Source organism: Lissotriton helveticus, chromosome 1_1 (genome assembly GCF_964261635.1).
Source record: "Lissotriton helveticus chromosome 1_1, aLisHel1.1, whole genome shotgun sequence".
NCBI classification, from domain to species: Eukaryota; Metazoa; Chordata; class Amphibia; order Caudata; family Salamandridae; genus Lissotriton; species Lissotriton helveticus.
This window is the reverse complement of record NC_136057.1, coordinates 346,346,926-346,362,262: the sequence shown is the minus strand read 5'-3', so window position 1 is coordinate 346,362,262 and position 15,337 is coordinate 346,346,926. Positions and strand designations below refer to the sequence as shown.

The following is a 15,337-nucleotide window of genomic DNA, read 5'->3' as shown; positions in this document are numbered from 1 at the left end:
ATTGGTCCAGGTTTCAGTGAAGAATGCTACGTCCGGGGTGGTGCTGTCGAGGAGGTCCCAGATTTCTGTGGCGTGTTTGTGGAGGGATCGGACGTTGAGGAGGATGCATTGCAGGGTCTTCGGTTCGGTTGTGTTCTTGTGGGCGGGTTGTGCTGGATCCGTGTTCTTGGCGGTGCTGCAGGTGTGCCGGCAGCGGTGACAGCTGAAGGGTCCATGGGTGTCGGCTGGTGATGCTAGCTTGCAGTTGTTGTTGCAGCCTGGGTTGAGTGCGTGGAGTGCTGCTGGGTCGTAGCGTTGGCGGGGCGGAGGTCCAGGGTTCCTGGTGCTGGTCGCGGACGGGTCGCGGACGGGCGCAGACGTGCTTGCCTTTGACGTGCCTTCGGTGCAGTGGCCGCCATTAAGTAGGGGTCGGGGAGGGCTGGACAGCTGGGAGGCGGGAGCGGGGAGAGGAGCTGGATTGGGCCCGGTAGCGCTAGGGGGGGGAGGGGCCGCGGGGGCAGCAGCGGCGGGGAAAGGTAAAGGGAGGAAAGAAGGGATAAAGAAAAAAGGGAAAATAAGCAGAAATAAGGCACAAAAGAGCAGAGATGCAGAAAAGGGCAGAAAGGTGAAAGATGGAAAGGGTAGAAAAACGAGTGAAGGAGCAGAGGGAGAGAAAGGGAAAATGGACAGAAATAAGGCACAAAAGAGCAGAGGTGCAGAAAGGTGAAAGATAGAAAGGGTAGAAAAACGAGTGAAAACGAGTGAAGGAGCAGAGGAAGAGAAAGGGAAAATGGGCAGAAATAAGGCACAAAAGAGCAGAGGTGCAGAAAGGTGAAAGATAGAAAGGGTAGAAAAACGAGTGAAGGAGCAGAGGGAGAGAAAGGGAAAATGGGCAGAAATAAGGCACAAAAGAGCAGAGATGCAGAAAGGTGCAGAAAGGTGAAAGATAGAAAGGGTACAAAAACGAGTGAAGGAGCAGAGTGAGAGAAAGGAGACAGAGGTCCACTGGACCACCAGGGATGAGGCGCAGGGAAACCTGCGGGTGGAGGAGGGCCTCGATCACTAACACTCAAGAGTGCAGGGGCAGGGGCACCTCACTTAATGGTGGAGCTGCGAGGGTGGGAAAGCAATTTCACTGACAATGAGTGAAAAAAAAAAACGTTGTCACTAGTCAGATGACTGAGGTGGTCTCATGTCGATCCTAAGGAATTTAACCTATCACTCTTCACAGAGTGTTGGCAGGAGATATTTACTTGTTTGGATATGAGTCCCTCTGGTGGGGCGATCCTATATGCATTTGTATCCATTGCCTAGAAGGTGTCAGCACTGATCAGATAACGCTAAATGTTTTGGTGGTGCTTGCTCTAAGCATCTTTGTCTTCTGAAGGCTGCTCTTAAACAGTGTTCTTGAGAAAGGGAGTATGTTGCCAGGTTCTGGAAAGCACATACGAAGGCCCTTACCGCCATAAGCACATTTTACTTAAGTCTGCATAGGAGGACTTAGCTCAAGCTAGTGAAACAATAGAAGTACCCTCTTTTGGTAGGTGATACACAAGCCTTGTTTAGCTTAGTTCTCAGGGCCCGCTTTATGTCATCATGAGCACGAGTGGATGGATCATTTTAAGGGTGTGTACAGCTTTGGGCTCCCTGACAAAGCAGATGCTCAGGTTGGTCTAGAGCTGTGTGAGCCAACATTGTCTTTACCCTTGAGGAAGTTTCCCAGGGCATTTAGCCTTATCTTGTACCAAAGCTCCAAGTCCCTAAGGTATACCTCCCGATAAATTGCAGGATACCATTGTGGTCTGGGGGCCAGTTCTGACTCTGGATTTAATTAAATGCTGCAGAGAGACGGGGAGCCCTATTGTCATGGTCCTCTGCCATTATACTCCTAATCTTTAAGAAGGGGGACAAGGACAATTCACAGTGCTACTGCCTATCTCACTCATTGATGCAGTGGTGAAAGTCCTCAGGAGGATACTTCTAGATAGGTTATAGTTATGGGTAGATGAGAATGATGGTACAATCTGGTTTCAGTCTGGGCAAAGGCACCATCAATCAATGTCTACACTAACTACCTATTTTTCCTCCACAACACTTCACATCTCAAGGCAGGACCAGGAACACAAAACACACTCTACTGCTCATACTATGAGGAAAGCCTACCCCACGTTCCCCACCACAATGCATACACTTAAACAGGATCGGGGCTTCACCTAACCTGTACAGCATTGGGGTGTGACACACTTACCTCCTTAACAATTCACTTAAGCAGGACAAGGGTTTCACCTACCCTCTATTGCATTGGGGTGTAACCACGTCACCACTACCACATTGGGCTAAACGCACTGCCCCCACATCCTTATCCCATTAGGAAGGATTGAAACAAACGCTGGGATGTAACACACGTACCCCCTACAACTTCAGGGTTAACACACTTGCCCCTACATCCTCAACCCCTGAGGGAGGATGGTCAACTCTTCAACTCTGGGCTTAACATACTTTCCCCTTCATCCTTTACCCCTTAGAAGGATGGTCAAAACATGGTCTCACTACAGGACCAAGGATACTCAAAACGCAGTCACAAACACGGTCTCACTTCAGCACTCTTCCCCTTCTTTATACACAACAGGATCGGAAGAATACTCAACACAACACCAAAATGTTTCTCAACACGTCATCACTACAGGATCAAAGATTCTCACTTCTCCCTACCTACCGCATCCAAACTGGACCAGGGGTAACACAAAAACATAATAAATACTGCTACACACTTTATAAAATCTCTTAACATAACATATTATAACACCAACTCTCTGCTTCTCATCCCTCCGAAAACCTGCAAACAAAAGACTCTATCTAGGTCCTTCACCGGAAATGCACCCAAAATCTGGAATGCCATTCCCATACATATTAGGACAAACTCTTCCTACAGAGCCTTCAAGAGCCAGCTCAAAACGCTCTTCCTCAATCAAATCCTCACAAAGTAAAAACGGATCCTCTTTAACTCCCGACCACAAGACAAAAGACCCAGAAACTACGTTAAAGCCACTCCTGTCATCACTTCCCCTATATTTGGAACATTACTCCCCCTTACCTGAACATCAAACTCTCAACTCTGCTTCGATTACTACCAGACGATTACAGATTAATGAACCTCCTTAGACCTTGGACTCACTATTTACCTGGGCACTCTTGGTGTAATAACAATGTAATCTGTTTATAACATGTTGTAAAGCGCTCCGATACCTCCGGGTCTGGCTAGCGCTATAGAAAACTCCAAAAATAAAAAAGTAAATAAAATAAAATAACATAACTTCTCACCCAAAACCCCTACAAACCAAGCAGCCGGCAACTAAAATATCAGTGAAATAAATAAGTATTCCATAAATTGCATAATTAAAAACAGTAAAATAATTAAGAACCAATTATTAATTGTTAATTAATTATTAGATAATTTACTTCACATCTATACCCCTACAAACCCAACAGTCCAGAATTAATATAAAACAAAAATAAATGAATGTACATAATTTACATAATAAAGATCAATCATATAATTAAATAAAATGTATTTAATAATTCATTATTATCAACTAACCCAACAACCTGCAAGCTATATTAAAATAACCTTTATATAAACAATAGTAACACATGAAATTATTATATCAACACATTAAAATAATTTAAAACTGTGGGGCTGTTTTTGATGTTGGTCGGTCAGACTGCTGACAGCTATTGGGGCAGTAAGGAGACCACCCAGAAGCATACAGCAGTCTGACCTCCGCATTATGAAACGATTGCCGGGGTGGCGGTCAGAAAGTGCTCCATATCACGGCAGCTTGTGCTGCGGCCAAGGAAAAGGGCCGCAGCACAAGTTGCCATGGTATGGAGCAACTCCTGCATGTCCATGGACTGTGTGCCATGCACCATGTTGTGCATGGCACATGGAGATGACTGTCAGGGGCCGTGTTTGAGGGCCCCATAACCGTTTCCGACCACCTTTTAATGGCGGTCTTCTTGCCATGAAAAGACTGCCGGAAAGGGATATCGTAAACCCAACGGCAGTACCTACCTTGGCACCACCACCATTCAGGTATACGAATTTGAGCGCTGCCCCGTCGGGACCTCAGATCCAGTTGGAGGCGGCGATCTTTCTTCCGACCATTATGGGTCCAACCGCCAAAATTGTAACCCAGCGGTCGGACCGAAGGGCTATCAGCGGTCGATCCGACAGCCTATCGGTGTGGAGTACGATCACCATCATAATCAGGCCCTACATTTTTTGGAGCAATATATTTGAGAACACATTATTAAAAACACTGATATAATTAAAAACAATATTACTTACTAAAAAGACCGAAATTCGTGTCAACAATATTTGTGCATCTTGATATATGTGTATCACAATATTTATTTTCTGATATGTCTTCCTCCTGATATTTTTTATCCGATATTTTGTCCAAACACGGTTAGATAATTTGCTCCACTTCGTTTGGGTGGACAAGGCATGTATGAAGCACTACTTTTTGAAAGGGGGAGCAGTGAGGCAGTGCTAAATTTGTAAATAACCAAGTGTCAGTGCTCAAGTATTGCTAAGGAGGCCACTGCAGGTTGCACTCGCAACAGGAACTTTTGCCACTGACACATGCCAGAGTAAGCTCCCCATCACCCTCCTATATATTTTACAGTTTGAATAATTTCAGGCCACCCAAAACATTAAGTATAGCCTGCGCACCCCAGTATTATTTTTAAATGTGCATTTCATTGTTAACTGATGTGCTCCATACAGAACTAGACATTCAGAGCCACGATGTGGTGTGCTGTTGTAAGTATGCGCTGAGCACCAGAAAGCACCAGCACAAATTAAGCACTGAAGAGAGAAGAACTGTGAACTATAGACTTCCACACCTCTTGCTGTGGAAGGTAGAATCCCCTAATGCGCTCCTCTGTCTTCTCTATTATTTTACACCAACTAGCCATGATCTGCTTTGTGTCCAAGGTATGGAAGGAGCTAAGAAAAAGGTCCTTTTGGTTGGACTAACAGCCTTATTCATCAACGGGCCGTTTTGCGAGCCCCTAATAGCGATTCATAGCGAATCGCTATTAAGGACTCGCAAAACGGTATTCATGTAGGAATTGCTAAATAAATAGCGATTCCTACACATTCCTTATTTGCGAGTAGCAAATTGCTAATCGCAAATAAGGAATAACTCCCCATTCATTCCTATGGGCCAAAAGGCCCATAGGAATGAATGGGGAGTATTCCTTATTTGCGATTAGCAATTAGCTAATCGCAAATAAGATAGCGATTGAAAGGGTGCCAGGGGTGTCCAAAGGACACCCTGTAGCACCCCTTAAATGCAAATTGAAACAGGTGTTGCGCACACACATGTCCAAAGGACATGTGTGTGTGCAACATGCAACTTAGAAAAATGCTTTTAAAAGCATTTTTCTAAGTTTTTGCTATTTACCGAGAGGTCTGACCTCTCGGTAAATAGCGGCCCAAAATTGCATTTTCGCAATTTTAAAATGGTTCATGAATTGCCTTTAAGGAATCTCAAATAGAGATTCCTTAAATGCAATTCCTCGCAAATATGCGAATTTTTTAATAGCGATTTTTGCATTTGGGATGATGAATCCCAAATGCAAAAATTGCACTCGCAAAGGGCCAGATTCTCAGAATCTGGCCCTTTGCGAGCGCAATTAAGCTTGATGAATCAGGCTGTAAGAAACAGCCTCACAGTTATCTCTCTTGCATCTTCTGGCAACAGACTGCTTTTGCTAAAAAAAACAAGAAATTGATGCTATCTGAGATGGGTATCTCAACACTCAGTTTATTAAGGCCGTACACAAATGCTTGTTTGCTATTGCTGGTAAGGGACTCTGTTAATTTCCTCTGAGCTGCACAGAGGAACTTTGATGAATGCCAAAATGGACTATGTGATATTTTATGCTAAGGCCAACTGGTTTAACACATTAAACATCGGCAGGATGTCTAGAATAATGTTGCTTGTCCACCCCTCAGCATATTTGATTCTATGCCAACATACTATCTACAAAGCCAAAGACTAAAGCTAGCATTAACATCTTTCTGGAAACCTGTAAGTCTCACTTCAAGCAAGGAGGAGATTGGCAGTGTAAGGATCCCTGCTCTTGAATAGTCTCTGTGGGGAAATCCACCCCTCTTGTTTCAGTGTGCAAACGCTCTAGACATGTTCCTGCTTAACTGTAATTCCGGCCTCCTTCCTGTTTTAAGGTGCCCAGATTTGATCCTTTAGGCCCTGAGAAATGTATTTTTGTTATTATGCAGATGACACTTAAAATAAAAAAATGTAACTAGAAGAAGGATATTCTCTCGATAGCTCAGCAGCTCATCCATATCTTCATTTTGTTTTCAAGACATGAACCAGAGGAATTTGAAGCTTGGGACAAAGAGAGAGGTTCGTCGGAGGCCAATGTTTGTTTCCCAGGAGGATGTGAAGAAGCTTAAGGCCAGGTATGTATCATTGTATTACAGCGATCACTCTAAAAAAACGGTGAGTTGTACATCAGTCTGTAACACCAGCTCCACGTTTATGATCAAGTGAACTTATTCAAAAGAGGAAAGAAAATGAGTGCATGCTAGGTACACTGGAGAAGGTAGAGGTGCAACCTCTCCATTTTTAGTGCCACAGTCGACTGTTCAAAATGTAATTTGCACTCAATAACTTCAGTACTGCGATCCGCCTGGCATCTAAAGTGATAGCGTGCAGCACCATGACATCTCTTTTTTATAGATTGTATGCATTTCATATCACAAAACACTAAGAGAGGGGGGGACAGGAAGCGTTAAAGAAAGAGGTAGGTCCAGTACCATTGCTCCCAAGAACTAGCATGTACTTACGGGTTGGTAACTGTTCCTAAACAGAATGCCGGCATTCATCCAGTGGCTGGGCAGGTATAGGGCCAGATCGAAGGGGCAAATTCAGAACCCCCCTCGAGACCGCGGGGAATCGCCGATGAGGCACTCCATTCTTTTGAAGGGGTCATATTAGGGGCACGATTGAGATGTTCCCATGAGCGCTATAATGCACTCAGAGCCTTAATAGAGGTATCATAGGAATATAGGGTGTTCTTTTCCCTGCTCCTATTTTTTATTCACTAATTCACACTGCACGGTCCTGACGAAGTGCACCAGAATCCATTAGTGACCTTCTTTCCAGCGCGAAACATGTTGTCCAGGTTTCACATTCACAAACAAACACAGGTATTGAGAGCAGCAGAGTACTACATTGACCTCTAACATATTTATTAATAGAGGTGCCTCATCTTCCCTGGACAATTCTTTTACATTAGCACTCGGACCTACGAATAAAAATTGACTTCAGGGTACTGGTGGGGTAATTTGAATACACTTGCACTAATCCCTTTTAGGCCCACACACCCACATGCACAACTGCGGCATCTTCTAAAAGATCTCCGATAAAGAGCCCTCTCGTGGTGCACGTGGAGGACAGCAGCGCCACCCCCACGAGGAGCAACGCCCGATGATGAAGCATGGCACTCGTAAGAGTGTGTGAGGGCACTAATTTCTAAAGGAGAAATTCCCCCATCTTCATCAGGTTGGAATCACATGTAGAGACCATTTCTCTTCTATGCAACCAAGTAGGTTATAGCCTTCTGCATTTCATGTCACCTTTTTTTTTGCTGGCGTTTTATATAGCGCAAACTAGACCCGGAGGTATTAGAGCACTTTACATGAGCACCAGTTACGTTACAGATGGACATATTCATTTTTTTTATAGGCACAGGGATATTAAGTGATTTGCCCAGAATCACAGAATGTTGAGCGTCCCAGCCGACACTCAAACCTAGTTCCCTAGCTCCGAGGCTGACCACCCGAGCCGTTAGGGACACATTTTCTCTCCACCTGACTGGCCCCATGTCATGAGCCTGACCTCCAGTCACTCTTTTTCAGCCAGCAGTACTAAGCATACTAGGACCTGAGGCTTACATCTCCTATTAAAGATACAAGCCTATAGGTCTCAACATACTGAATGTAAAGGTTGTCAACTAGGACAGGATAGAAATAACCCCTCCTGACCTGGATTCATCAAACAGCTCTGCTACATTATTGTCATGGCTTTGTTTACCATACACCTATTCTGAGATGTCCTTGCTCATCGACATTCCTCCATGTGGGGCCTACAATGGCTACATATAGCAAGCTGAGAGGAGCGTTGAGTAGGGCAATGGGGCCCATTGATGGAATGCACACCCACAGTTGTACTAACTTTGGACCTGATTTACAAAGCACTTTGTTCCTGTGTGTTCAAATTCAAACCAGTTTTTTTAATGAGGGTAAAAACACTTTTGAATTTCACAAACCATGGTTGTTTTCTTGTAAAGATATTATGAAATTAGCTCACTATGGTGTAATATTGTCTGCTAGTGAATGATTTCTAAGGATTGTGTACATCATGGTTTATGTTCATCCGAGAACGTTTGAGTTTGTCGGTATACAAAGGATTTGTCGTGTTGGTTGCTCGTGTCTAGAGATGGAGTAAATCAGTTTTCAGGGTGGGAATGGGAAGGGAATGCATTTGTGTGGATATAGGTAAAGGGATTTCACCACGAGGAAACTTATTTCACCTGCAAAGTAAACAAATATGTGCAATACAAATCCATTTTTGCATTGACAATATTACATTACACAGGCAAAAAGGCTACATATTAATTTAAATAGGGGTTCTCAAAAGTTTCTTAGCAATATTTCTGTAAAGCCCACACCGTTAAAACCTTTCAGGAGCACTCTTGGAAAAGTTTCTGAATCTGAGAAATTCAGCAATCTACATCCCAATGTACATGTGAAACATCAGATGCAGATATCCTAATTTCTTTGACAATTGGGCCCTTTGGGTTTACCCTTCTTTCTGTATTAATGTGTAGTAAATACACTATCACCAGTGCTGCCCTGTATATTTACAGAAAACTACACCTTGCTACATGTTGTTTGTCATGGTGGGTTACGTCTAGGGTTTCTGGTATTCAGTTAAAACTAATTATAGCTGCTTAACACTACCAAAATATTTGCTCTTAAGTACAAACCAGAAAACACCAGGGGCCAGATGTAGGTAACTCCTTTTTACCGACTCTAAAATACCAATTTTTACCGAATCGGTATTTTAGAAAAGGGAAATGAGATGTAGGTCAAAAATCGGTAAAAAATACCGATTCGTGAAATTCGGAAACCCCGACTCGGTATTTACCGAATTGGTATTTACCGATACGGCAAATACCGATTCGGTAATTCACATGCAATCCTATGGGCCCGGAGGCCCATAGGAATGCATTGAATCTACCGATTCGGTATTTAACGATTCGGTAAATACCGAGTCGGGGATACAAAATATCAGGCAGTTGAAGTATCAACCAATCACGTGTCTCCACCCCGCCCCTCAGCCAACCAACAGAGCAATACACCAATCCTGTGCATCCACCCCACCCCACAACCAGGAAGTGGCCACACCCATGCAGGTGCAGTGTACCTGATCACACAGGAGAGCAGTTACACAGAGACAGGCTGCTGTGAAGCAGAGCCCTGCAGGACAAGCAAATGGATCCCCAAGACTCTCAGAGGGAAGGTGCAGAGAGAAAGAGGAAGATTAAGTTCAGCACTGGTGAACTTCAGGTGCTGGTGGAGGAGGTCGTCAAGCACTACCTAAAAATCTTTGGAAAGCAGTCCCTGCAGGTACCAGAGGCTGTCAAGAGGAACACCTGGCTGGGGATCCAGACCAAAGTAAACGCAATAGGAGTGACCACCAGGGAAGTGGACGATCTCAAGAAGAGATGGTACGATCTAAGGATCATTACTAAGAAAAAATTGGCAGCAAGAAGTAAGGAGGCCAATGCTACAGGTGGAGGGAAGAACAGGGCACCTGCTCTCACGGACCTGGAAGAGCTTGTGGAGTCCACACTGGAGCCAGAGTGCGTTGTGGGGATTGGTGATGCAGACAGCTCAGCCCGAGCTGCAGCTAAGAAAGGTAAGGGACATGTCCATCATCCCACACCCCCTGCCTGTGTCCCTCCCCCAATGTGGCTATGTGTGGAGGAAATCCAGTACTGACTTCAGTATTCACCTGCAATGCATTATGGGAGTGGTAGTCATAAGAATACCCATCAGAGCATTCAACATGAAATTATGTCAGGCATGCCACACAATACAATCAGAGACATGGGAGGAGCAGGAAATAGTGATATAATAATGTGATTTACTAGTGAATTACACGGTGAAAGCACCACTAAGACACTGTCCATATCTGTCCACAGGGGAGACATCACGCAAGTCACTGCAAGTGAGGGAGAAGACACATCCCCAAAGGGATAGGAGTGAGCAAGAAGGCAGGGATGCAGTGCCCAGCACTGCAAGACCTACAGCACCCTGCACACAAGCAGCTGACACACCAGAGGCAGACAACACCATGCAACTTGAAGCATCTCCAGTGCTCCTTGACTCACCACAACATGAGTCACAACGACCAGACACACCAGCAGACACAGAGGTGTCAGACATCTGCAGGCCCGTGAGGCATGACGGTCCCCCGCAAAGGATCCTACAAACATCCTCCGATGAGGAAAGGGAGTGTGAGGAGTCAATACAGTCAATGGCAGGAAATGCACCAGGTCTTACATCCACTCCTGTCAGCCGATCCGGAGGGTCCGGGAGGCAAGCGTCAGTGGCCGTGATGAGGATGTCTTCCGTGGCCTTGAGACCACAATGGTCAAGGTGCAGCGACTGCAGGCAAAAGGTATTAGTGCAGTGCACAGACAAATGCGCCTTTTGAACACAAATTTCACTGACATGAACAAGGGAATAGCATCAATGGCAGACAACATGAGGGACATGGCCGATGGAGTCAGGGACATGTCTCAGTGTGTGATGACACTCTGTGAGGAACTACGTGAGGACCGTGCACAAAGGCGCAAGGAGAGCCATCGAACGCACCAGCAGACAAGGGGCATGCACCATCTTGCAACTGCGACTTCACTTATGTGTCGCCGTTCAGTTGCGATGCAGGAGGGGCTGGTGCACTGCTGTACTGATCTCACAAGGGAGATGGGGAGAGTCACTACAGCAATGGAAGTGCTGCTGACAAACCAGTCAGCCACCACAGGAGCAGAAGGTGTCGGGACACAGATACCACTAGTAGCAGGTGCAGCACCCCTGTCCCTGAAGTAAGGAGGAGCAGCAGACGCCAGAGTGCCGGCGCTGGCACAGCAGACTTGGAACTAAGCCAACCTCAGGCATGACGCGGGGCTGTTCAAGGGCGCAAGCAGTGAGTCTGCCATATTCAGTTGGACATGTGAGGGTGAGGTAACCCCCGTCCACCCAGTAGTGCTAGGCACACTAGTATGTGTCATTTGTGGCTTATGTCATTTCAACGTAGTGCCAAATAAACTATGTGCATTGAAGTACAACACGTGCTTTGTCTCTATACTTACTCAGAAGTAGTTGTGTGTGATTTCTGCCCGTCTCTGTCTTCCGTCTGTGGGTGTTGGTGCTCCTACTGTGTTGGCTGCTGGTAGTGCCTGCTCATCGTCATGGTCTTCATAGTCCTCCAATTCAACCTCTGTGCCCCTCTTAGTTGCGAGGTTGTGCAACATTGCACAGGTTGCAATGATCTTACAGCATGTTACAGGTGAGTACTGCCGTGCCCCCCCACTTTTGTGGAGGCAGCGGAACCGGCTCTTCAGGAGCCCAAAGGTGCGCTCAATGATGTTCCGGGTGGATTTATGTGCCACATTGTAACGTCTCTGGCTGGGGGTTGTGGGGTTGAGGTAGGGTGTCAGGACGAAGGAACGGAGTGCATATGCACTATCCCCTAATGTGAAAGAAAAAAATACATTACTCACAGGCACACATTGACATACGTCTGCTTCATCTATCAAGGGAGTGTCACCCATTTATTTACCTAGCAGGTATCTTTCCCCGAATTCACCCGCTGTCAGGCGGGTATAGATCCCACTGTTTTGGAATATGTATGAGTCGTGGGTGCTTCCTGGGTACCTGGCCACTATATCGGTGATAATGTACTTGGCATCACAGATTGCTTGTACATTAATTGTGTGTGATGACTTCCTGTTCCTGTATATGTGCTCAGTGGCAGCTGGGGGGCAAATGGGGATGTGGGTCCCATCAATGCAGCCAATCACGTGTGGGAAATTTGCCATGAGGTAAAAGTCAGTCTTGGTACTGAGCAAGTCCGCATCAGTGTCTGGGAAGTGGATGTAATGCTCCATTCTTTGCATCATGGCATCCAGGAACTTTCTGAAAAAACGCGACAGGCAGCTCTGGGACACCCCACCTACCGCAGCAACAACACTCTGGTAGCTCCCAGATGCAAGGAGGTGTAGGCTACAGAGTGCCTGGACATGGGGTGGGATGGCGTGGGCCCTTGGTCTTGGGTGGTTCAGGAGTGGGTGCAGGTCCCTGATCAGGTCCATGATGGTTTGGGGGTGCAGTCTGTATCTTTGCAGTATCTCTGGCTCTGTCAATTGGAAGAGTGTAATCCTCTGCCTGTAGACCTGCTCCTCCCTTCTCCATTCCCTCTCACCTGCTGCCTGTAGCCTTAGCCGTCTTGCTATGACGTAGAAAGCCGCCATTCTGGTTCCAGTGTTGCATTTTGGGGCCCTTTTTTATAGGCTGCACCTGATTACCACCTGCTTTCAATCCATGTTAAATACTGATTCATAAATACCGAATTTTGGTGAAATTCGGTAATTTATGCCTCACCTACATCTCGATGGTGTTGTTTTTTCCATTTCTTAATTTTCGAATCGGTAATTTTACCGATTCGGAACATATACCGACTCGGTATATTTTCCGAATCGGTAATTTTACCGATTCGGTAATATTACCGATTCGGATGATTTACCGAGCCGGTAATCTACCGATTCGGTATTTTTTCAGATTCTGTAAATTTTGGGCGAGCTACATCTCAATGTCCAAATACCGGTCGGTAATGGCCGAAATTACCGATTTTCGGCCGTTACCGAACGGTATTAGGCTAGCTACATCTGGCCCCAGATGTTGCTTTGCTTGTACTGCTTTGGCGCCCTCTGGTGTCAGACTGTGTAACTGCTGCTCCTACCTGTAAGCTTTTTTTCCGTGATGGATAGTCACACTATGGCAAACTGAGGCTGTGGTAAACCTCTTAATATGCCTATTTGACCATTTGCAAGGTCACTTGACCCTCAGGAAGTACTTCACTCCCGTTTGGGGGCCTGGCTCAGCTCATGTGACCTCAGCTCACTTTCCAATGTATATTGCCTGGCAGTAACCAGCAGGTTCACAGCTGAACTCTGGACGGTGTCTCAACCCAGGGGTAGCAGCACTTCCACAATGTCATCCTCCTTCATTGACAGTGTTACAGAGTTTGCTTTCTCAAAGCTCTAATTGTGGTAACAAAGGTCACTGTGTGTATCGATGCCCCCAGAATCAATATCCTACCACAGAACATTGCATCTAACACTCATGTACATAGGTTTACTTCATGATGGTCTGAAAAGCATGCCTATAAGAGCCACATCCTTGCACACAGGAATATATAACGTTACAACGCAAACAATTACAACGCACGTTTTTACAACGCAGTTTTTACATCGTAACTACCATTACATCGCATGTTTTTACAGCGCATGCCATTACAATGCATTTTTATAAACTATCATTACAACACATTCCATTACAATGCATACCATTACAACGCATACCATTACAACTCATTATACTTTTAATGCGTCAGTAGGGTAAGTGTTGGATTGTGTAGGGCTAAAAATTACTATTTCCACTCCATTGGGTGCAACAGTAGGGTAAGTGTTGGATAGTGTTGGGGTAAAAATTACTTTTTCAACTCCAGTGAGTGCCACAGTAGGGTTAGTGTTGGATAGTGTAGGGGTAAATCTCTATTACTTACCTTATAATACGTTGTAATGGCATGCGTTGTAGTGACATGCGTTGTAAAATATAAAATATATCAGAATTCCCAAGAAATAAACTGAAAACAGGATGGCCTAGTTATGTCCTTTAAAATTATGACTGAATGCGCCAGAAATCACGAGGCCTGAACTTGGAGCTTGAGGGGGCGGCGGCGGTGTGGACGGCTGGGGCTGCAGACTGGACTGGGCCTGCTCTGATCCGGGAGCCTCGAGCCCTACTGAGGGCCACCCACGTTGACATCGGAGGCCTGTTGATAGCACTGCAGGATCGGTGGCGATCAGGTAAGGAGGTGCCGATTGACATGGGGTGGACAAAACACTGTATCAGTTGGGCAACGCTGCATGATTGCCCTTCCCCCCACCCCGGGGAATTCGGTGAATTAAGGGAAATCTGCCCCCCTCCTCCAGCCCCTTGATGCTGACTGCTGTAGGGGGTGTGTGGGTCCTGAGGGCTACGACCTGCTGAGAGAGCTGCGGGGGCCCAGCAGAACGGGGACAATGGCGCACACTTGTTCCTTCAGTGGCTCCTTGAAAGGCAGTGGGCCTGCTCCTGTAAAACTGTTACTGCATCATTGTGTGGCTGTAGCCCAGGCATTCGGAAGTATACTGCCATCTTTGCACAACTAGGGGGAAACACGACAGCATGCAGCCCAAAATATCATTTGAGTCCATACGCATGGGTCGGGCTAGCGAATTGCCTGCGCTGGTGGGGAAGCAGCCCACGTGGGCCTCAGAACCAAGCGCAGAAGAGGACGACATCCGGTCTATTATGCTAGACGTTAAGACAATCTTCCATTCAATAGATGCCAAGATCAATAACCTCAAGGCCCGATTAGATAAGGTGCATCATAAGGTTTAGATGCACAACAATAGAATAACGCAGTTGGAATCCAAAGTGTCAGGCTCTGTAGACGCGTTTGCCAGGAACCGCCAAAGGAGGTTAAAAATAGAGTGTTGGAACTAATCTGCGCCAAAAATGAAGATTTGTAATCGCATTCCAGACGGAACAATATCCGAATCACTGACATACCGGAGTCAACCACGATTTAAAAAATGGAGGAATAGGGGGGCGTGGCCTGCAGCCGTGCATGATGGCCGCAGACTAAAGGGACTCCGAGGCTGAGACTACCTCCCCAGTAATCCGTCTATTTATCCGTCTTTAAAATAATACCCAGAGTCTGAAATTAAACCGTGGAGGAGAAGCAGCACAAATCAAGCTGATGCTGAGAATGCTGCGTGGTCGATTGAGCGAGATATCGCTGATAGAAGACTGAGGCATGGTCCAGTGGTGTAAGACGGGCTCAATTTTGGTGGCAGCACAAAGAGAGAGCGGACTGGCATAACGGCAGCGGAGGAGGTGTCGCCTCTCGAAAACGAGAAC

At 46.0% G+C, this 15,337-nt stretch overlaps 1 protein-coding gene across 1 annotated transcript in view; it reads left to right on the top strand.

Annotated features, from left to right (window-relative positions):
- The window catches only part of LOC144807727 (protein mono-ADP-ribosyltransferase PARP12-like), a 332,204-nt gene that overhangs the window by 208,182 nt on the left and 108,685 nt on the right, over window positions 1–15,337 (top strand). Inside the window, exon 9 of the mRNA XM_078673397.1 lies at window positions 6,379–6,475. Coding sequence (XP_078529523.1) covers window positions 6,379–6,475 — 97 coding nt within the window. The remainder of the gene's footprint in view (window positions 1–6,378; window positions 6,476–15,337) is intronic.